Source organism: Perna viridis, chromosome 12 (assembly GCF_037379345.1).
Source record: "Perna viridis isolate PV_CMFRI_1.1 ecotype Kerala chromosome 12, ASM3737934v1, whole genome shotgun sequence".
Classification (NCBI taxonomy): domain Eukaryota; kingdom Metazoa; phylum Mollusca; class Bivalvia; order Mytilida; family Mytilidae; genus Perna; species Perna viridis.
In genome coordinates, this window is record NC_142456.1 from 14,034,707 (window position 1) to 14,057,380 (window position 22,674).

General features: G+C 32.0%; 1 protein-coding gene across 5 annotated transcripts in view; it reads right to left on the reverse strand.

Annotated features, from left to right (window-relative positions):
* Positions 1-22,674, reverse strand: part of LOC148601303 (uncharacterized) — a 94,312-nt gene that overhangs the window by 5,952 nt on the left and 65,686 nt on the right. For all 5 annotated transcript variants that reach the window (XM_088555045.1, XM_088555044.1, XM_088555043.1 and 2 more), the window contains 8 exons: positions 11,989-12,160; positions 10,989-11,107; positions 4,917-5,117; positions 4,127-4,289; positions 3,050-3,221; positions 2,339-2,479; positions 1,439-1,555; positions 379-472 (listed from right to left, as the gene is read on the reverse strand). In XM_088555045.1, the coding sequence (XP_088411171.1) occupies positions 379-472; positions 1,439-1,555; positions 2,339-2,479; positions 3,050-3,221; positions 4,127-4,289; positions 4,917-5,117; positions 10,989-11,107; positions 11,989-12,160 (1,179 nt within the window). The remainder of the gene's footprint in view (positions 1-378; positions 473-1,438; positions 1,556-2,338; positions 2,480-3,049; positions 3,222-4,126; positions 4,290-4,916; positions 5,118-10,988; positions 11,108-11,988; positions 12,161-22,674) is intronic.

Genomic DNA, 22,674 nt, shown 5'->3' on the forward strand with positions numbered 1-22,674 from the left:
AAAATATGCAACAATAACACCTTGCTTGAAGCATTGTCAGAATCCTGTTACCATGGATTTTATTAATTTTGTTGTCAGGGCCTTTCAGAGCATACTTAAAGGTGTGTTTACATCTATTGAAAACCTTTTGGTGGGTGATCTCTGCATTTACTCTTTTTATAAAGGGTATATGATGGTACATTTGTTCTATTTCACTAAATCTTTTCCTTTTTCTATTAAACTTTCCATCATATACTTGAAATTTTTTAATTCATAACATTATGTATTTTAATTTTGAGTTCATTCCATAATGCATATATCCATGAAGTAACATGATAACGTCACCAAAACTTCAAGAAGATGTCTAATACATGAAAATAGTAAACAAGAAATACCTACACAGAGTTTCTTCAACAACTCCTGGTACTACATCTTTCTGAGCTGAACATGCCACAGATAGAGAAGGATTGACATTTACTTCTATCAGCCATACCTATAAATACATATAACATTTGTTTACTTCTTTTTAACTACATCAATAAAGCGAGAAGTGAGAGACTCCTTGTTTCTTCTGGCCTTGTTCTATCTTTTAAAATTTGAAGATTCATGTTTATTTTTATTTCATCCCTTTTTGCAGTGACACACCAGCCAGAAGGGTTTTTTTCCTGACGCAGAAGGTATAGTTTCGCTTTTTACCCTTTGACCTTAAAGACACACTTCCATGGAAACGCAAGTCACCTGACTGAAATTATATTTCCAGATTGGCAAAACACTGATAACATAGTGGCATTCGAAAAAAAAAAAAAAAACTATCGGAAATTAAAATTGCGTGCCATGTGTTATTTCCTGAATGAAATGTAGAAAATTATAAGTTAAAAGAAAACTTTACTGCATCAGCTATCTTTTTTTAAAGATAGTACTTGTTTTAAATTCACAGGTAAAGCAGTTTTCTTCAGATGCCTGGTAACCAAGCTGTTTTAATGACAATCAGATTTTTCACAGGTATAGCCGTTTTCTCCAGGTACAGTCCTTGAACCAATCCGCGCAACAATTTGATGGATCGATGACCGTTGACTAATTGATCCCCGATGGATCGGTGACCAATGACCGCTGACCGATCAGATCACAGTTTGTATTATGTAAAATGGTGTAAGATCTGTTTGAAATAAAAGAAATGTAAAATAAAGGTATAAATTGATCTTTAAATCTATTTCATTATTAAATATGTGTAGAATTGACAAAGAAAACAATAAAAACCGTAAATTACAGTGACCGCTCTGTGGTCACATGATGCCATCACCGGTTTGATGGATCCATGACTGATGACCGATCACAATTTTTGTTGCACGGATCCGTTCAGGTACTGTAACCCAGCTGTTTTAATGACAATCAGAGTTTTCACAGGTACAGCCATTTTCTCCAGATAACCCAGCTGTTTTAATGACAATCAGAGTAATACCTTTAAATCAGTATCCACCATGAAATCCAGACCAAATAAATCAAAGTATCCTATTCTTTGGTTCAGTTTATGTTTTACACTATTAAAACAATGGATCATTATCTTCTGCATCTGTTTCTACAAAAGTACAACTCCAATTAGAATCTGGTAAAATACATCATTTTATTTAAATGTAGTCAGTTACAAATACAAAGATACAAAGAGTGTATTATTTCCATCATATAATAATTAAAGAACATGCAATTTATATACATGTATATAATTATAATGACGTCTTTTTTTACCTTAAAAATGACCTTTTTCAAAAAAACAATTTGACCAAATTTTGTCATTTTTAGAAATTTTTTAGATTATTTCTGCAGGGCATATTTCAGTTTGTACTTTGGAGTTCTTTAATGTCACATAATTCTCTTTTGTCCTCTTTGTGTTTTGGACATTAATAATTATTTTGCCCACAGATCTCCCTCTAATTACCTTTGGAAGTTCTGATTATCCCTTGCCTTTACTGCATTCGGAATACAGTACAATATATTTCTGTTATATCTATCTTGAAACATGCCTCTAAGCAACACTAGTGAGAACAGTGTAATGATCTATGTATTTTTATACACTTCCATTCCTTTGTTTATAAAGGTAAATGGCGTACATGTTTACCAAGTTAAATGAAATGGCACTATTTTCATAGAATAAAAATCTTGAACTAATCCTGTGACTTGATGAACTCAGATGACGCACCAAATATTTCCTTTTTTACACCTATTTAAACTGAAAGTTGTAGTGATTCATATGTGCTCACTGTTTGTGAACAGTGAGCAATGAGCTAAAATTGGAGAGAAGAGGTGGTAGAAGTTTGTCTTATTTTTAAACTTTTATAGAGCTATTTAAATCAATGATACCAACTGTCATTGTTATTTTAACCCAGTCTTGTTCCACCTCAGCCTTTGGAGCAATCTTCTCATTAAAATAGTCATTAAATTTCTCCATTGACCAAACAGTCTCTTCCTTCATATCCTTAAAGTTTGGATCTTTCTTCTGCACATACTGTAAAGTATCATTATATTTTTGTTACAATTGTATATTATTTAAAATCTTAAAAATTGATGACACTAAGTTAGCAGTGAAGTCAAGAAGAATATTAATTGTATGGAAAAGTAGAATATATATTATTACGGTGATCACATATATTCTTGCATGACAAGTTTGTGAATTGGAAAAGGGTCATAACTCCAGATCATTTACAGTGAAGCCCAATTCTCACATAATGTCCAGAAATATTCAATTTGCATTAAATGAATATGCATTCATAACATTGTTGGTATTACAAGAAACTAAGCACTTGATTCAATATTTTGATTCATATTTTGTATCCTTCATGGGACCATAGAATGAGTATTACAATGCAAACTGAATCTGTATTTTTTAAAAAAAACATATCAATAAGATGAAATGTGCATTAGTTTAAGGTGAATCAATTTATTAAGGTTTTCAGTATGAGTAAACCCATTTCACAACATAATATTGAATGTGCCATGCATAAGTGTGTGAATAATATGCATGGCTCGAATAAGAAAGGGAGATAACTACTCACACCACAATAAGGGAGATAATTACCTGATTTGTCAGATGTGTCATAAGATTCTGATCATCATTGTCATATTTAGTAAAACACAGCCTGACATATCCTTTCTGGTAGAGTACAAGGAATGGCACTGTTGATGCTACTAGCATGTAGGCTCGCACATCAAACTTCTTACCATTCAATAACAGAGGATTCATGATGTATCTGAAAAGAAAAACTCAGTAAATCCTTACAGTGAAACAGCAGAGAACATGAGGCTTCATGGAGGTTGAATTACAATTATAGGTTTACCCTTACCATGCTGTTGTCATATTTATCTGAGATATACCTGTTTTCCAAAATTTAGGTTCTGGCAAAGTCATCTAAAGATCAGGAAAGCATAATTTGTTTTCATCTGCAAGCAGAGTGAATGTGTTTTCAATATTGCATTATTTCACCTGGAATCCATAACAGAATGATGATTCTCACCACTCTTCCTCTGCCAACCCCATGTACTAACCACTACTGGTTTTAGGACAATCTACAGCCAAAAATTGAAAAAAACTCATTATATGCATGAATGACCCTTCTGAGGACCCCTGAACTTCCACTTAGGACTCTATTATTTTGCTTCAATGGCCTTTACAGTGTACAAGCTATGGGGTAATTGCCCCTTTGGTTCCTTGCCCTTGGTGGGCCCTACATCCAACAAAGAATGACAAATAATGGCAAGAAATGGCAATTCATGTGTGACAGACCCACTTTTCCACTCCTCTCATTCCATAATTGATACCATCATGTGTTACATCTACTTGTAATAATCTTAACTTTTCAATTATCTATTGTCAAGGTGAACCACTAAGTTTTATGAATCTGAATCTAAACAATTCAGTTTTCAAGTTAAATTATATATATATGAAGTTAAACTGAAAGAGAAAGGAAAATATAAACCTATTACCATTATAGTAATCCCTTTCAGAAATATTTGATTTTGAAAATAAGCAATGACTAAATTTAAAAGCTTGACTCAGTAAGGGATTACTATGTTGCTAAACATTACTTTAATTACACTAAAGTGAGGTATTAGATTCCAGTCTTGTGATAAATTGTCCTCACTTTGTTTTCCCTACCTCTGAACAATTCTTGTCATAAGAGGTTTAGTTGACCTTGACATCTGTTCTCTCCTCTGCTCTCTCTCTTCCAACAGTTTATTTATTTCATCACGTGATCGTATGATAAATATTCCTTTGCCTTGGTTCAGACCTGTTGGCTTACATATCCACATCTCTCCGTCTGTATTTAATAGGAAAAAATATTAACTAAGAATATAACAGTAATGTAATTTGATAATTTGAATAATCCTTTAAGGGGGTAATATAGGTTTCTGGAGAATCCAGCAAGTAAAATAAAATGGAGTTGTTGGACAGCAAGCTTTAAAAATGCCAGTGGTTGGGAAGGAATTTTTTAGAAGGGGCCATTTTCAGGATTTTTCAAAGATATTTACAACCTCAAGGGGCCATTTGTTAAGAAACCCATGAAGTTTTCTTTTAGAAGAAGGGGCCATTTCCAGCCAAAAAAGGGTAAATGGCCCATGGCTCCTTGCCTTCCCAACCCCTGAAATGTCCAAATCGATAGTTACATCTTATACAAAGATTGTTGAAACCTAAAAATTCTGAACAAGCACATCTCTATTAACTTATGTAATACTGCGTAACATTCATGATAATTAACCCAATAACAAAAAACCTATTGTGGACAATGTCAGTCTGACAGATGTACAGACTGAAATATATATATACCCTAGGGAATATTCAACCAACAGTATCAAACAATCAGAAAACATGGATTTAGTATCACATATAAAAACACAACAACAAAAGATAGATAATAAATTTCTCTACATTTAACCACTCTAAATACCTTGATAAACTTCAAGAAAAGCATCTTTATTATTTTTCTCATCCAGTCTATAGGTCTCTGGGAAAAAGTCACTAAACTTTAACCTAGGTGGTCTCCCTTTGGTTGAAAGTGTCACCCGTTCATATTCTTGAAGACTGTTCAGTAATCCCAATTTATTGGTCAATAGCTGCCCATTTGGTATATGGTTCACTAATTGTTCACCTGTTAAATAAAAAAAAAAAAACAATTTGTGATATCTCCTATCGAAAATAATAAGACCATTTAATTGGAAAATGAATAACAAAAATATGATCATGAGTGTTGAAGAATGCCTAGATTTAATGAGAGGGCTGAACTTGTTCCACTCATGAGTTAAATCTTACTGCGTTCTTGCCATGAGAGGTTATTCATGACAACCAAATGATTATCCTATTTATTATATAGAGTTCCTCCGTTATTCATTGCTTTTTTTCAACATAAATTTCAAATTTTCGCTTTGAGACATTTTGGTGGGAGAAAGCCCAAGAGTGAAATTACAGAATTTATTTAACAGTGTGAAATATTGAAAAATTCAGTAAATATTTGCTATCCATATAATAATCTCAAAACCCTATGATTAATTGGAGAAGGAATTTAAAAATATTTTTGGAAATTTTGTTCTCTTGAAATGTAACTACATATTGTACCAGCAATTGAAAGGCACACATTTCAGAAGGCCATTATAGCTGGACTGTGGTTTTTTTTCAAGTACTGGGCTACAAATTTTGGTAAAAAGCTGGGGGATGTACAACAATGCAAAGAAAAGTGTATTTTAATATTGATATCCTTCATAGGAAAAGCTTAAATGCTAATTCTAGAACCAAGGCACGTTTATAATAAACAGATTAACTACACAGACAGAAGCTCTGAAGTCCCCTCTACTTAGTCATGAAGAGACCTACATGTTAAATTTTTATATCCTTTCTTAAACTAGATACAATATCGTAACCCTCCCTACACTATGCTCAGCTCCTCACGCAACTTAGTATAGGGAGGGTTACAATATCATTTCTATTCTTAAACAAGCATACATAAGTAACATATTAACACTGAAAAAGGACAAGCTATGGAATTGTTACCATTTTCTATAAATTCAATTAAGATACCTTTACGCATATTTACAATCTTTGAAAAAGGAAACAAAAATATTTGATTTCTTTCTATCAGAATTAAAAATCCTCCTTTTGGAGCAGTTTAAATCTTATAAATTGTAAATGCTTAACATGTTCCAATATTGACCTACTATCAATTGACATATTTATTCCTCAATAATCAGTAAAATCAATAACATCTACCACAGGATATCAGTTCATGTATTAAAATCAAATCTTTTTAAAGGACATGGGCGATAATCTATGTTACACCTTTGAGCAGTTGGTAAATAGATTTACATGCTGAAACTATAATCTGATATGCAATGGATGTGCAATGGAACAAGAAATTTGTATAAAAATATTTGTGAACAATACTTTTTAACAAATGCTATAACCTATAGTTTATAAACTGACAGGCTACATAAATTTTCAGAGGGCAACAGTTCACCACCTAGCACTGCAGCTAAAAGCTTTAGAATTCCAAAATGCAGAAAACTTCTTCTTAGAAATCATCAGGTGGTTTAAAGTTTGCTTGAAATCCACTTAGCATTGTAATGTACAGTTGACAAGACTCACACTGAAGTTGTTTTTTTGTACAGAAATCATGGGGGAATGTTACAGAAATGTATTGTACTCAGAGAATTCCATACTGCAGTAATGTGTCCTGTTTCTACTTCTGAATATTGTAATCATATCCATATGGTTAATAAAAAAAATTAAAAACGAATATGTTGGAATATGTTGAAACACAACAGATGCAACATCATTTATAGCCTTTATATAAAATAGTAAATATTTTCAGAAATCACCAAAAGGTCTTTAACAAGAGTAAACACACCTAAGTAAGCTGTGAAAAGCTGTTTTTAATTACAAAAGTTATAAAAACCATGGTAACAGAACGATGACACTTCTTCAAATTCAAAATAAAAAGTAATATAAAGACACATAAATGGACAGACACATGAAATCTGTAGTTTGGTTGAACTAGTTTTATAAGGCCTTAACCATCCCCCTTTAAAATAAGGTAAAAATAAACAGAGACAATAAACAAACACTCCATAAAATTGGTCCAAAAATACATCCACTTTCTTCCATGGAATACCTCAACATAAACCATACATACAAACTGAGATACCACTTACAGTTGCTGATAGTTAGCTCAGAACATATAGAAGAATGACAAAACCGTAAAAACTACCAGCATGAGAAATAATTAATCACTACAACTCCAGTGGACTGGATTTGGTATAGTAACATCAAGTACTAAAAGAGCATTAGGTTTAATGTAGTGCATTATTCAAAAATGATGTAGGGATGCAGGGGTTGAATATCTCTATTCCTGAAAACAAGGATTAAAGAATAGACAAAAGTTTGAAAATCTGTTATTAATAAAGAGCAGTTGAGGATAAAGATAATGAGCTTCGTGGACTATTTTCCTTAAAAAAATATGTGGGCAAAACAATTTTTAATTAAGAATCTGCCAGTGCTACTTTATTTTAATATCAAAGTTTTGTAAAGGTGAAAAAAAAACTTTGTAACTGTTTTTAGAAGCTTGTGATATCCCTACCCCTGGTACAAAAGCTTTCTGTGAGGAATCTGTTGTGTACCTTAAATCTGACTCTTTATTACAAATTCAAGCAAAACGAACCAGTTGTGAAATGCAAATACCATAGGAGAGTGCTTTAGAATTGCAACATCTAGGAATGGAAAATAAATGATAAGAAAATCAGAATCATCTCTTTGTCATTAATTTAGTATGAAGGCAGACACTTTCTAGTGTAATTAAGAAATAAATCAGAGAAACTACATGTTATCATTTTTTTACCATAAACTGGCCATTTATGTCGCACTGTTTCACTCTGAGTGATAGGCAAGGGTTAAATAACAACATAAATGGACTGCCTGTGGTGAAACAATGATAAAATGGAGTTTCCTTGATTTATTTTGATTCTAATAGGACTAGTTTCTTCCTAATTTTTTAATATACGCAGCCTATGTGTTGCATGAAATGTTGTTTATTTGATTATCACTATTTTACCATGGCTGTGATCTAAAGAGCTTTGAAGCAGGTTGTAAATCAGGAAAAGATGTTTGTGTACAGTTAATGTTAGTCAGCTAAAGTTCTTTTGGGTAGATATCCTGAACATTGTTTTGCTTTTGTTACTTTGTATGTATGATTTTAGTTACATTATGTTCTTTGTTGTGTATGTCTGTTTTCCATGTCTGGTCTTTGTCCCTGGATTACATTCCTTTGATAACCTTGGTTCCCTTGATTACTCTTTGAAGTTAGGATTATTTACAGTTAAAATATCATTAAGCTACCTAAAAAGTATTATCACTTTTAGAGTCCTTGTCTCATGGGCACTAACATCCCTATTTTATCATCACTCAATACAATTTAAGGTACAAATCACAAGTTGTACAGTTTAGAATAGTAACATAATGTTGTGACATTTAATACTAAAGTATAATATTTCGGCAAACAATATAGCTGGTGTTTCCGTAATTATCTAACATTTGTCACAATCAACCATTGTAAATATTTAATTATTCGTAACGATTACTTGAATACCCTCCAACTAGTAATACTCTATACTGTAGTTCTCACACAAAAAGACTAACAAAGATATTCTGAAGTGCATGGTGCAATTAAATACCACTGGGAAAATTACAACAGCCATGAATTTGAAAGGACATTAATATAACTATAATCAACTGCATTTGTTTAAATATAATAGAATAAGTGCTTAGTTCTGAAAACACATTCTATATCCAGCAACTGAAAATAGAGATACAACAGTCAGACAACAACATAACCTAGGTTAAATTTATTGTGTTAGCAACTTATGCAAAGGACTGGTTGTAACACATAGACTATTTACATAATGTACCTTAATAATCCAAAAATTTGTCCAAAGCTGATTTTAATTTAAGTTTTGAAATTTGATCAAGCCGTCAAACTTTTAATATCCCTACTTAAGTTTAAACTGGTGCAGTAACAACACATATTAATCTGGATTTCGTCCTTCATAGAAAAGACATGCATATATATTCTTATCAAGTTAAATGTTTTGCATAGTAGATTAAAATTAAAGCCTAATTAATAAAAGCAATTGCCACAAGCCTACATGAAAACTCATTCTTTTAGTCATTTAATTATAAGGAAGGGCAAGATAGATTTAAGATTCAGTACCTGAAGAATTTGTTTAACTTGCAAACTGGTTAGGAGGTTACAATGTTGAAAAAAATGTCCACAATTATAATCCTTCTCAGTAGAAAAAAACAATTTAAAACAATGAAAATAATTTAAAAAAAACCCTAAAAACTAGAGGATTCTATGGGTGACCGGAAACTCTGCAGTCCAAATTTCTGAAAACAAAAAAGATATTTAATCCCTGAATGCTAAATTCTATACACAACCCAATTCTACTTGAATTACTCTATTGTCTAAGCATTAAGTAAAATCTAAAAAAGTTAACGGGTTCTTCAAATGTCAACCAAATATGAAGGTCTGGAGCACGGTCGGACAGACATAAGGAACACTGTCTATTCTAAGAATTCTATGTCTTTTTTTACACTAACCCTTCCATGTTAAATTTAACAGTAGTCAAGGATGGTAAGAAAAAAATAATCCTTTCACACAAAGACCTGTGCGCTTTTATTTTTTTTTTTATTTCTGTCCATCACAAATTTGTATTTTTTTTTGTGTACATTATTTACATTATTCATATCCAATCCCTTCATTGTTCAAGAAGTATATAAAAATCTAAATTAAAAACGACTTTCTTAATTGAATATTTTTAATAGTATTAAGTACTTCTCTGTCTAAATATTGGGCAAAATGTATATAAGGTGTGGCACACAAAGGAAAAAAATGCATAGATTTTATTGCATTAACCAATTAATTATACCTTATAGCTACAAGAAATAACCATCAAAGTGTTTGTAAAATTTGCATTTTTAAGATATTGATTGGTCAACTTTAGTTAGAATACACTACTGAAAAATGGCAGGAAAACTTCCCAGCACTCTTTCCTTTGATAGGCAGTCAAAAAATATCTACCTCACAGATGCTCCAGGATAAACTTAAAAATAGCTTTTTGGTTGTTTTCTAGATATTCTGAATATACTTTAGGCAAAAATGACTAAATTGGGGAAAATGATGTGTCACCCATTGCCTGATTCTTACACAGAATGATACTCAACAGAATGGACACTAAAACTCTTTCTCATACCCCTGTTTTTTTTTGCATGGATGTTGAGAATTTGACAAGGAGTTTGACAGGCACTAAGACCCAGGATTCAATCAGGACCTCTATCAAATAAGAATATACAAGCCATTGTGGGGTTTATTCATGTTAAAATCACTTCTGCCTTTAAAATGGTGAACTGTCTGCTTTGAATCAAAATAGTGTGTCAGTTAGATTTATCATTATCTAACACCATTGAAAACACAAGACAGAGAAATCTCAAACACCCAAGGGTTAAGATTTCAAGTGACACTGAAATTTACCCGAAGGTGTCTGAAATGTCTTAGTCCTGCATTTACTATTTTTACTAACGTCTGATCCCTTTTCAATTTGTAATAAGTATGCCGATTTATGCCAACCCTACCGGTGCACCTGGTCCATGCTCCCAGTTTTTAGTGGAGTCCGAGTTGCTCATTTACTTTTGTTACTTTGTATGTATGATTTTAGTTACTCTATGTTCTTTGTTGTGTATGTCTGTTTTCCATGTCTGCTCTTTGTCCCTGGATTATATTCTTTTGATTACTGCTATAACCTTGGTTCCCTTGATTACTCTTAGAATGGCCTGCTAGCTGAAATTCCTTTATGTACTTGTAGAGGTTTTGAAAACTTGATTATATATAACTAACTATAACATTTAACAGATATGTGGTGCCATTCATCAGATGGTGAGATATATATTAAACTGAAAATATATTAAGCACCAGTTTTACCTTCTTTAAAGCCACCATAGTTGATTCTGGTTTTACACTCCACCCATTTCAGTCGGTATTTCTCATCATACTTGTCAGGGGTCCTCTTCCAACCAAGTGCTAGTAATGGTCCCTCTACTCTGTAAAATAAGAAATGTACATTTGTATTATAGCTTAATAACCAAACATTTACTATATTTCTTCTTTACAGATATAGCAATAACATTTTTTTAACTGACAGATATGAAATTAGTAACAAATGTTCTCCTAAAATATAAAATGATATTGATGGACTTATTAATTATCATATGATAATGTAAGTTTATATTTACTGTTAAATGAGTACTTAAAGAATGTACCTAGATCATAAGTACAATATGGAAAATGGAAGAAAGCATAACTCCCCTTCCTCATTTTGATGGCCAACTTTTTATTCCTGAAACCTTTTAAGACTGAATATTTTGAAACTTAAGCATAATTTGTAGATGACTACTGCTTATCTATCGAAAATGTAGAGCATTAACACATTTAAATAACACATGAAAACATTAAGTTGCAAGAATTGTCATGCAAGACATGCTCCCACTTATATAGGAAGTTGATATCGGACAGACCCAAAAAATTGTATTACCCATCTATAAAAAGCCACATACCGAATTGAAAACAACCATTTGAACCCAAGATAATTGCACTAAAGGATGAACAGACGGAATGATGGACAGACGAATGTACAAGGTGATTCCAATAAACCGTCCAATAGTTGATTGGGGTATCGCAAAGCCAATTAACATATCAGAAAGACAAGTTATATTATGAAATAAATAATATTTTTTGAAGCACATATCTTTTCATAAACAACTATTTCAAAACTAAGGGCCAATCTAGTCTCTATATAAAGAAAGAGTTAAATTTGTAAACCATGAAAATTGGTTCCCAAAAAGATTGATCCATATTTTTTGCACATACACATACATATAAACTAGGGTAGATTTAAATATTCTAGTGCTGTAGATATACATACAGAGAAACTCCATTTCCTCCCCCAATGTAAAATGTTGGTTGCATGTTTGTTGGTAAACTGCATTGTGGGAGTTTAGTGTGTCTCATGCCAGGAGATTTTTTCCCACGTTTTGTGGGAGATTTTTCTTCTGTTTCCTTCACACTGTTCTCATGGACTCCTTCATTATTGGTTTCTACAAAAATAAATTAATAAAATATAAAGATAAAATATTTTCCATCAATATAGTATCCTGGTTGATAGCGGATACACGATAAAAAAAAGCTGCAAGTTGGGACAGCCACTATGGTCAGAATCCTTAAGGAAGTTGGGACAGCCACTATGGTCAGAATCCTTGAAGAAGTTGGGACAGCCACAATGGTCAGAATCCTTAAGGAAGTTGGGACAGGCATTATAGTCAGAATCCTTTATAACCATAACACCAGTTGTCAGGACATGCGAAATTAAAACTCAAAGTGACCCTTTAATGACTGTTGCCCTACAAAGACGAAATTATGCATCAAGCCATCCCTCACGAAAGGATTGATGTTGAAAAATACCATAAGTCACTGACACATTGAAAGTCTTTTTTACTTTAAGCAACAACTTCTGAAATAAACCTGAAAGTGAATTCAGGCACCCTGGAACTCTACAAAAACTTCAGGGAGCATAAAGGAATGTACAGACGGAAGACAATTTTAGGGGACACTGAGCAGTGGCAATGAACACATATAACATAGTGAATGACAAGCTATCAATTCAGTATGACGTCTCCATGTTGAGACAAAAACAATAAATAAAATTAAAAATTTATGATTCAAAATGGAAAGTTACTTAGCATCACATTTTCAAAGACTCAAGTAATTAGTTACTTATAAAACATTAATACAAAATAAAGGAAGTCTGACTTGCATTTTCTGTAGCAAAGATAACCACAGACCAAATGATTACCAATTTAAGGAGGTAGATCTAGGGCAAGGGTAATAGTTATTGAAATCAGTGATATGTTTGTATCATATTCAATTTCACTGAAGCCTATCAAGCTGTCATTTGAAATAGAATGAAATCAGTCCAAGTTACTTTGATGATAAAATGAAATTGATGTAAAATGCTGAATGATTTGTAAGAGTTGTGTCCCTTACCCTTGGTCTACCTCCTTAAAGTCCTAAAAGTGGTAAATTTTTTTTACATATTCTGTGAAATTTATATCACAAGAAAGCCAACATATAATGTAGAAATCATCAGATGGTAAATCTTTGGAGTAATATATGACACAATTAAACATTCAATATTTTTCAAATTTAAAAATGGTGACAAGTAATGAGCAGTATATATACCAATGTCAAACTTGAGTTACAGTTATAAACATCTTAATAATATTTCATGAATAATTCAACATGTTGCTTCAAATGTCTGCTTATACAGGCAATGTCTCAGATCTCATTTGTTTACTACAATATAGCATTAAGGATTATGAGGTTTTTTCAGCTTAATTGTTTTTTAAACATTGTTCTATTAAGCACTGTTAAACTAAGAATGTTTCTGCCATAAAAAAAAACAAAAAAAAACAGTGAAGTTGTATGCATTGTCGTAAGCATACCCCAACTCGTACAGGAAGTTGATATCACAGAGCAACATAAGCCTCATTAATAATGAAGTGACACACTATATTTGAAATTTATCCATCTCATGGGAGCCATGATAATTGCAGCAATAATTATGATGAACAGACGGACAGACAAGCTGATTCCTATAAACCACCCACACATTGAGTAGAGGTATAAAAATCCCTACCTATCTACCCCATTATTTTGCAGAGGCATAATAGGAAACACACAAAATTTTTGGCCTATATATCCATCATATACATAAAAAAAAATTAGAATCTCACTTGGAAATTAATACTCTAAATTAACATTATTATCCAGTGAAATTCAATGTTACAACAATACTGAACCACCCCCCCCCCCCCCCAAAAAAAAAAAAAAAAAATAATAATAAAATAAAAAATAAATGAAATCTTAAAAAGTAGTCTAAAGATCAGTTATCTAGTTAACCAAAACACATCTGTCACCATGTATATTACAATTTAGGGAACCTTTTAGATCATACACATGTACAGTACATTAATACAAATAGGAACATGCCTAAGCCGTTGGATTACATAACCATGCATCCTTACATTCAGGAAGCAGTATTTATGACCCTGGCAGTGACAATCTTCACTGTTTCTAGGCACCTACAGTTCATGTATATACAGGCCTTTCTGTTTACATGAATTAAATCTTAAATGTCTACAGATAATTAACAAAATAAATTTACACAATTAAAGAAGATGTCAAAACAGCCTAAATTCAAATATCCTTAAGGTTTTACTGTGTCAAGACACCCATCATGTTTGTTCTAATTTCAATGGCTTGTTAAAATTATGTTGGTCAAAAGGTTGATTTCATCTAGGGACAGAAAGTCCTACACATACAAGTATACAGCCAAATGTTCAACATATCATAATTATATGGTGCTCAATTCATATGATAATCATATAGTGATCATAATAGTTATCATATGATAAATAACCTATGATAGTCATATGTTTATCATATGATTCACATATGTTAATTTTGACTTGAAAGCATATGATAAAGATATGTTGTGAACCATGTGATTCACATGTGTGGCACTTTAGGCTTTGCAGTTGTAAGTTATGACATCATAAGAGAAAATAATAGTGTAATGTTTTTATTTTAACCATTTGCATTTACAACTTTTTGTGAAATTGATAACTTAATTTACATTAGGGCATCGATTTGTTATTTGACGAAACCTTGAAAACCTATAGATAATTGATACCCAAAGATATATACAGCTGATTGAATATTATTCAATGGAAATTTTACACACATTGAAGTACTAGAAAGTTATTTGTTACATATACAAGACAATATTAAGTTAAATGACGCCCTGACAGTTCTGTAGTCCAATACCCAACACTGTAAATGTTTTCTATAGATACCACTTTTTAATATCATCAGCTGTCAAAGCAATCCACTGCAAAATTCCAAAATTAAAGACCAAGTATATCATTCAGTAATGATCAAAGTGGCTTTTCAATAACTTATAAATACCAAAGGATGATATTAATTTTATTGCATAATATGCCAATACACAAATCAATGATGATAATTTAAAATTAACAGACAAATTGTTGGCTATAGACTAATATCTGAGACAGTACTTGATTAAAGTTTTATAGGGAGGATCAGAACAGGGAAATTTAGAGGCTTCCATAATGTATTGGAACCACATACTTTTCTGACTGAGCAAACCAGTCGGCACTAAAATATCTATATGCTACTTGCTAGGCAGAGAAGCAGTGACTACCTCACTACATGGCTGGGGATTGGACACAAGACCTCCTGCACTCAAGACAAGCATGCTAGCCTGAAACCACTCAGGTAATTGAAGTTTGAAGAAAGTATCATCTCCATTATAACATCCGGACAAATACAATGAAGGTTAGACTCATGATACTGTGAAAGTACTTTTATTCGTGGATATCAATTTTCGTGGATTCCAGACAAATCGTTGGTTCATGAATTCTATAATTCATAGTTTGACATTTCCCACAGTACAAATAAACGAAAAATATGAATTTCGTTGGAAATTTTATTTTGTGGTTTAAATCAACCACGAAATCCATGAATATTGGTACCCCATGAATATAGGTACTTTTGCAGTAGATTAAAGAACTCAATAAAGAACTACATTTGTTTCATGAGTTAAATTGAGCTTCATATGGGCAAATAGAACCTGGGATGTAGCTGAGGCTAACTCTACGCGGAAGCCTTCTGTAGCATAGAAAAAGGGGAGGGATAAGTTTTGTTTGGTATCTATAGTAAACATGTTGAAGCCCTGGCTTCTTGAAATACATTGTAGCCATGCCACCTAGAACATAAATAGAACAATTGACACTGAATTAGCCAAAGATCCTAAATAACATACAACATGGAATTAACTAACGATTTTTAAGGTTGAAGCAGGATCTATCACTAGTGAAACAGCAAGGCCAAATTACCTCACAATTTTTACTCCTTAATTTTTCCCTTTTTATTTTCAAACAATACACTTACTAATTATTATACACATTAAAATATAAATAAAAATGTCTCAGGTAGTAAGAGCAATGACAAAGGATGCTGAATAACTTTTTACCTGTGTTTTAAGCCTAACCAAAGTTTACAGCTCCATTATTTTTCTTTTGTAAAGAAAAATTGAATAGATGGCAATTATAGGTTGATTTTGTACAATTTTCTTAACTTGTTACTTCCTGGTTATTTCAGTACAATGAAAACTACAAAGTCCTTTTTTATATCATCAGAACATGTGTATTCTTTCAAAAGTTGTCCATGTTATGTGTATTTTCCCCTATTCTTATACTCAGGACTAGGTAATAGTATTGCAAGTTCTTGGTATTTGGTTAATACAGATAGGACATTTCTATATCTTAGCTAAGAAATTTGGATACCATTCATTGTTGAGTTTTTTAAACCATTAGTTCTTCACAATGTCGAAAATTGTGATGTCATTGACCAGTAATATATTATAATATTATAATCTTCATATCCTTAAATAAAATGTTTGAGGTTCTAACTTGTGTTAAAATGACAGTCAATGTGGGTGAGGAAAAGGTGTTAAACTTAGATGTATTACTAAAATTGAGATAACACACCTCATAACCTGAATATTCTAAACCCTAAGTGTCAATTTCACAAAAAGTCGTAAGTGTAAAATTGATCGTAAGTAACGATGTAACAATTCTATTTGCTGTTATGACATCATTACTAACAATCAACTTTACACTTATGACTTTTTGTGAAATTGATGCCTGAGGTGTCAAACTTACAGTATAAATGGTATTTTTTTGTGGGGTGTTAATTTTGATATATTTTTGCAGTCTGTCTACAAATACCATAATAAAATGTAAACTCTGACTTAAGCATACAGCGCATCACTCAGCATCGAACAAAATTAGAATCGGTAAAAATTTTTATGTATATATTTGCCTACAAATTGCCAAATTTTACAGCAACCAACATAATTCACTACACTGTATGTACTGAAATATTTCTATAGCCATAGCTTCCAAAAAATGAAATGAAAGGATGGTTCTGTTGGTTTTCAAATTTCGTATTCCATAAAAATGAAAATTTTGACTGACCTTTCAAATATCATTTTTATTTTTTTTTCTTTCTGATTGTCTTGAAGGCTTAAATAACAATTTATAGCTGTAATAAAGCCAGGATGTGCTTATGCCCAATTATTTCAGTGTTTTAAGTCCCACGTCTGAACAAAACAGCTAAAATCAATGATAAACAAAAAAGAGGTTCCTTCTATGAAAACAAACATTTTTCTAAAAATCTATTTAGATTTTGAATCACAGAACTAGGTGAACATAGAGGGAACAGTAACTAGTACACAATAAATATTTGTACAGAAAATTTCTCATTTTGTCAAAGGAGTCTACATAATCCAAAGGAAAATTGTTTTCATTATTGTTAATTACTAAGGTCTTTATGGATGAGATACATAAACTGGAAATAAGACCACCAGCCCACATAACAATTAATGAAATGGCTAATTTCTTCATTATGACAAAATATTCAACAAGTCTTATAGCTCTTGTAAAATATATAGAACAGCTCCCCTGTAGTTGTATATGATGATCAAGTACACATGGATAAAATTTTAGCAGAAAAAAAACATTAATTCTCTGATATGAGTTGCATCTACATAATTTGACATAAATAATTTCAGGGATTACATATGATAAATTGTACCCAATAGAAGCTATGATAGAAGTACCTAATGTAGTGTCCAAATGTCCTAAATGTAGCTACGGTCTTTACAAAACATGGTTATTGTTTCCAGTCAGAATCTGGCCTGCATGGGCTTCATAAAAAATCTTAAATCAAGAATTTTCTCAAATCCTCAAATCTTCAAATCTAAGCAATTCTAGTACCAGTTGCATAAAAAAATATCAAATTTAGGTCATCTTCAAATCCTTCATCAACTCAAATTTCTTATGGATGGAAGGAATAATGGATGAATCCAATATACTGTGAAAATACTATTGTTCGATGGGTACAAATTTTCGTGGGTTTAATGGGTAGTCCAAACCACAAAATTTAGTTCCCATCGAAAATGAGATTTCCATTGATGTTTACACTGAAAACCTAAAGACTAGGAATTCAAGAATCCACACACTTGTGTTTCTTCCTTCATTCACAAAAATTGGTATCCATGAATCAAGTACTTTCACAGTACAAGCCATTTATGGAGTGGAGGCTAATGAAGAGGATACACTTGTACCCCTTTTATTTGTTTTTAAAAGCCCTGTAATGTTAAAAAAAAAAGAAAAAAATGATGTGGATTTTTCTTTCAATAGAAAAAATTGTACCTAAAATCCCTCAACTCCTTTTCGATGAATCATAGAGTTAGTATATTCAAGGGACAGAGGGCTGATAGAATAAGACAAACCACAATAAATCTGTCTAAACATGGTTGTACAAAAATGAATACTGATAATATTTTGTGTCAGGTTTTTTTTTAATGTAAATCAAGGTAAAAAATAAATATTTTGCACACAATGCATGGATTTTGTCAAATCCCAATGTGGTGCTATGACAAGAATAAGATTTGTGTCCTTAAATGTGATATCTCATAAAGTATTACCATTGTTGTTCCATGATTAGTTAATTCAGGGCAAAATAGGTGGGAGCTGGAGCGTTTTTTATTCCTATTTCCTAGATGTGTCCTCAATATTAAAAATTATCCATGAAATATAGAAAAGGACACCTTACCTAAAATTTGCATAATTTAAAATATAATGATACACTTTTATGAATTTATGATATCAAGGCTACACATGTGTAGCGACCCTCCCCCTTTTCTTTATATAAACAAGCCTGTGTCATCTTTATGTCATTTGTGAGTTGTTTACAACACTATCTTAAAAGGATCAGGAGTACAACGTAACTTTACTATTAAAACAGCATACCTTACAAATCATCGCCATGTATTTAATCTTACCGTTTGTACCTTGCATCTTTGAAGACAAACTATCCACTGTTTATAGAAAAACATAACACATTCTCTAATGTTTAAATCCTTAGTCTAACACAGAGGCCATATTTAGAAATTGAATATCACCATTCTTAAAAAAAAAGAGTAGTAAATTTCATATTTGTTTGGGAACTAAACTGCTATTGGAAACGAGTCATTACATGTCAAAGTTGAACTTGTGTTGTGTTCAAGAAGTTTTAAAACCCCGATATTAGTTAAATAGCATAGGATTCCGATATTATCACCTGGATAAGGTGGCCAAAAATAGATGGCAAAATATACAAATAAAATAAAAGGACAATGGATTTAAAGGTGTTAAGCCATTAATCATGAATGAAATTACCCCTTAATGGACCTCAAGCCTTTAAATCTATACTCAATAAATGCAGGTAATGAAATTAACAGTGGTATATGCTAATCTTTTTAAGTCTGTATAATTCTTTTGACGGTTCATAATCAATTCATCAATATCAATCAATAAAAAGGAAAATTAAATTAAATCATTCCTATCTAATTGATTGGTTCCATGTTTCCATCAGACCTGTCATGTTATCGCTCCTTAAGAAAGTTCAACTGGGTGGAACACAGGTATCACACATTACAATTTGCAAAGTGAAAAAAAAACAAAAACATTCTAAATGGTAAATGGAGTTTTCACTATAATCCAACTTGTTCTGAGTTTTATATGGTAAAAAGCCTTTCCAATGGGCAGACATACAAATGGACAGAAAAAAAGATGGAAATGAGGAGTACTTTACAACTTGTCAACCAGTCATAAAAATGTACAAGTAGATACAATGTACATAAAATGTACTAACATACATTGTCTATATAACAGCCTTTTTATAAAGTATGATTTTACAGGGGGAAAACAAAAATAATGTGAAGAAAAATTTCTGTTTACAACATGCTGAAGTATAAAAAAATAAATACAAATATATTTATCCATTTATCTAAAGCAAAGCTAAGATTTTAATTTTCATTGTACTCACTAGTTCTATATGATTTGGCCATATTTTCTACTTCTTGAAGACCTAGTTTGTGATATCACACCATGGATGGTGTATTATGAACTGGTGATATGAACAACAGGCGCCAAGGAGCCGGAATCACTCACCTGGCAATAACTCCAATAAGGAGTTGTCTGATAATTTTGACTCAATGTAGATTTTTGTAGGACTTATTATAAGGATCATTTCATCAATTGAAAGTTTCGTTCTATACTATTATAGTTTTCAAGGTATTGGCTTAAACTCCTAAAACATCATTTTTTGCCTTTCAATGAGGCTTCCAACAACTTTGATCCCTTGCTATTGTAGGCCATATAAAAAGGATCATTTCAGCAATTTAAAGAATTTGGCAAAACCAGGCAGTTTTGGAGATGTATAGGAAAAAATTCTGACCCCTTTGATCTATTTTTAGTAACCGCAGCTATGTTTTTTTCAAAGGACTAACCCCACATCAGATCTTTGCAGAACACCCTAAGGAATTTCCATACTTAGTTTGGTTCTTACTGGTCAGACAGTTTTAGAGGAGAAAATTTTTGAAAGAAATAACATTAAAAATAGGGCAAAAACGTCTAAAAAGGGCAATAGCTCCAACATGGCTTAACAGTTTCAAACGAAAATTTGAAAACAAAAAGATCTCATCATGCTGAACACTTTTACCCTTGTAGTAATTTGTGGAAATCCAAATGGTTTTGAGATATATGCAAAATACTTTTGTCTGACCCCTATGTTCAGTTTTTAGTAACAGCGGCCATATTTTTCAACAGATCAATAATCCCCAAATTAATTCTATGAAGAATACCCTAAGGAACATTCATAACAAATTTGGTTCAAATTGATCAAATAATGTCAGAGGAGAAGGTTTTTGAAAGAAACAACATTAAAAATAGCCAAAAAATGTCAAAAAGGGCAATAGCTCCAACATGGCCTAACAAATTAAAACTAATTTTTACCACAAATAGATCTCATCATGCTGTGTCATAATTTGGCTTAATGTGAAAACTACTGTCTGACCCCTATGTTCTATTTTTAATATTGGTGGCAATAATTTTCAAGGGATCAAAAATCTATTCTATACCCAAAGGAACATCTATACAAAGTTTGGTTTTAAATGGTCAAGTAGTGTCAGAGGAGAAGAGTTTTGAAAACGACGATGGGCGATGACGACGGCAGACGCCATAAAACCTGAATGGTCTAAATCCTCATTATGATGTTTCTGGTGTACTTCTCCAAACACTATCGGTGACGTCACAGAAGGACAATCACTAGAATTTCCGCTATGACAGATGCCTAATGTCAAGCGGCCAAAATATTCCAAGAGAATCAAAGAGAAAAAGGTTAAATATCTCGGAAAGTTAAATATTGCCAAGGTTTTGTTTGTTATGATGTTGATATTAAATAACTTGAGTTGATATTTTGCGGTATTCAACTTTCACTCATTATGAAACCTACAGTGTTGGAAATATACAAATAAATAGTTGTCAAATTTAAGCCTCAAGCATCTTAGAGTTAGTGAAAGTACTTTCCCATCTTAATTCATAATTCATTATCAAACAAGCTGAATCTTTGTCTTAGTTGAATTAACTTGATTGAACTTCAGGCAGGTCATGTACAAAAACTGAGGACTATATTGAAAATTCAGCCAAATCTCTAAATTCAGCTTATTTAATGAAATATTTAGGTAAATGTATTAAAACCAGTCTACCAAAACAACTCCTGACAAAATATTTTGCCTTTTCATAGTTTGAACTCTACATCTGTGAATAGATCAATCACCATTAGACACCAATTTATGTACATTAAATTAACCACACTTTTATAAATTCTGTAAAAACTGCACAGTTGCAATATTTTGAGATATCATTTTGGCATAAAATTGAGGAAACATCTTAAACATTCCGTCTGCAAGAAATCAGTTAACATTTTCATTTTAATATTATTAATCGGAGCCTGAAATCTTCAAAGTCGCTAATCGTCAAATATTCACTGTCACTGATTTGGCTTACTTTCAACATCCGAAATGGTACAAATGTGATATGCTCTAAAATCGGGTGACTTCCGCTAAAATCTTGGTTCCTTTGATATGATTGCATACTCTATTGAAACCTTGATGACCCTAATGTTTTCAATCATCCAGAACAAAATTATACAACTGGCAATTGCTATATATAGATATTGGATCCTGATGAATATATGACCTTTATATGGTCAATTGTAACGAATGCCTGTAGGTTACAGACCACCAATTCAACCAATGAGCATTTGGAATGTACGCAAAAATAGTCCTATGCAGAAATTACCTCTGTTCCTCATAGCGCCGTGAAAAAAGTTCTCATCTTATTTAAAAAATTTAAACAGTTTCTGAAAGGAAAAACATTTCTGTACATTTTATAGGTGCATTTTGCTTCTTGTGATGTGAAGCCTAATCTCCATAATGATTTTTAAATATACCCCTATCTTGTGAAAACACTGGGATTTCCCATGCTATTTATAGACCCTTCACTTCCGGTGACCAGTACTGCACTGCAAGTCTGCTAACCCCACATGCCATTCTGAGGATTGTGAGCTGACATATGTAGAA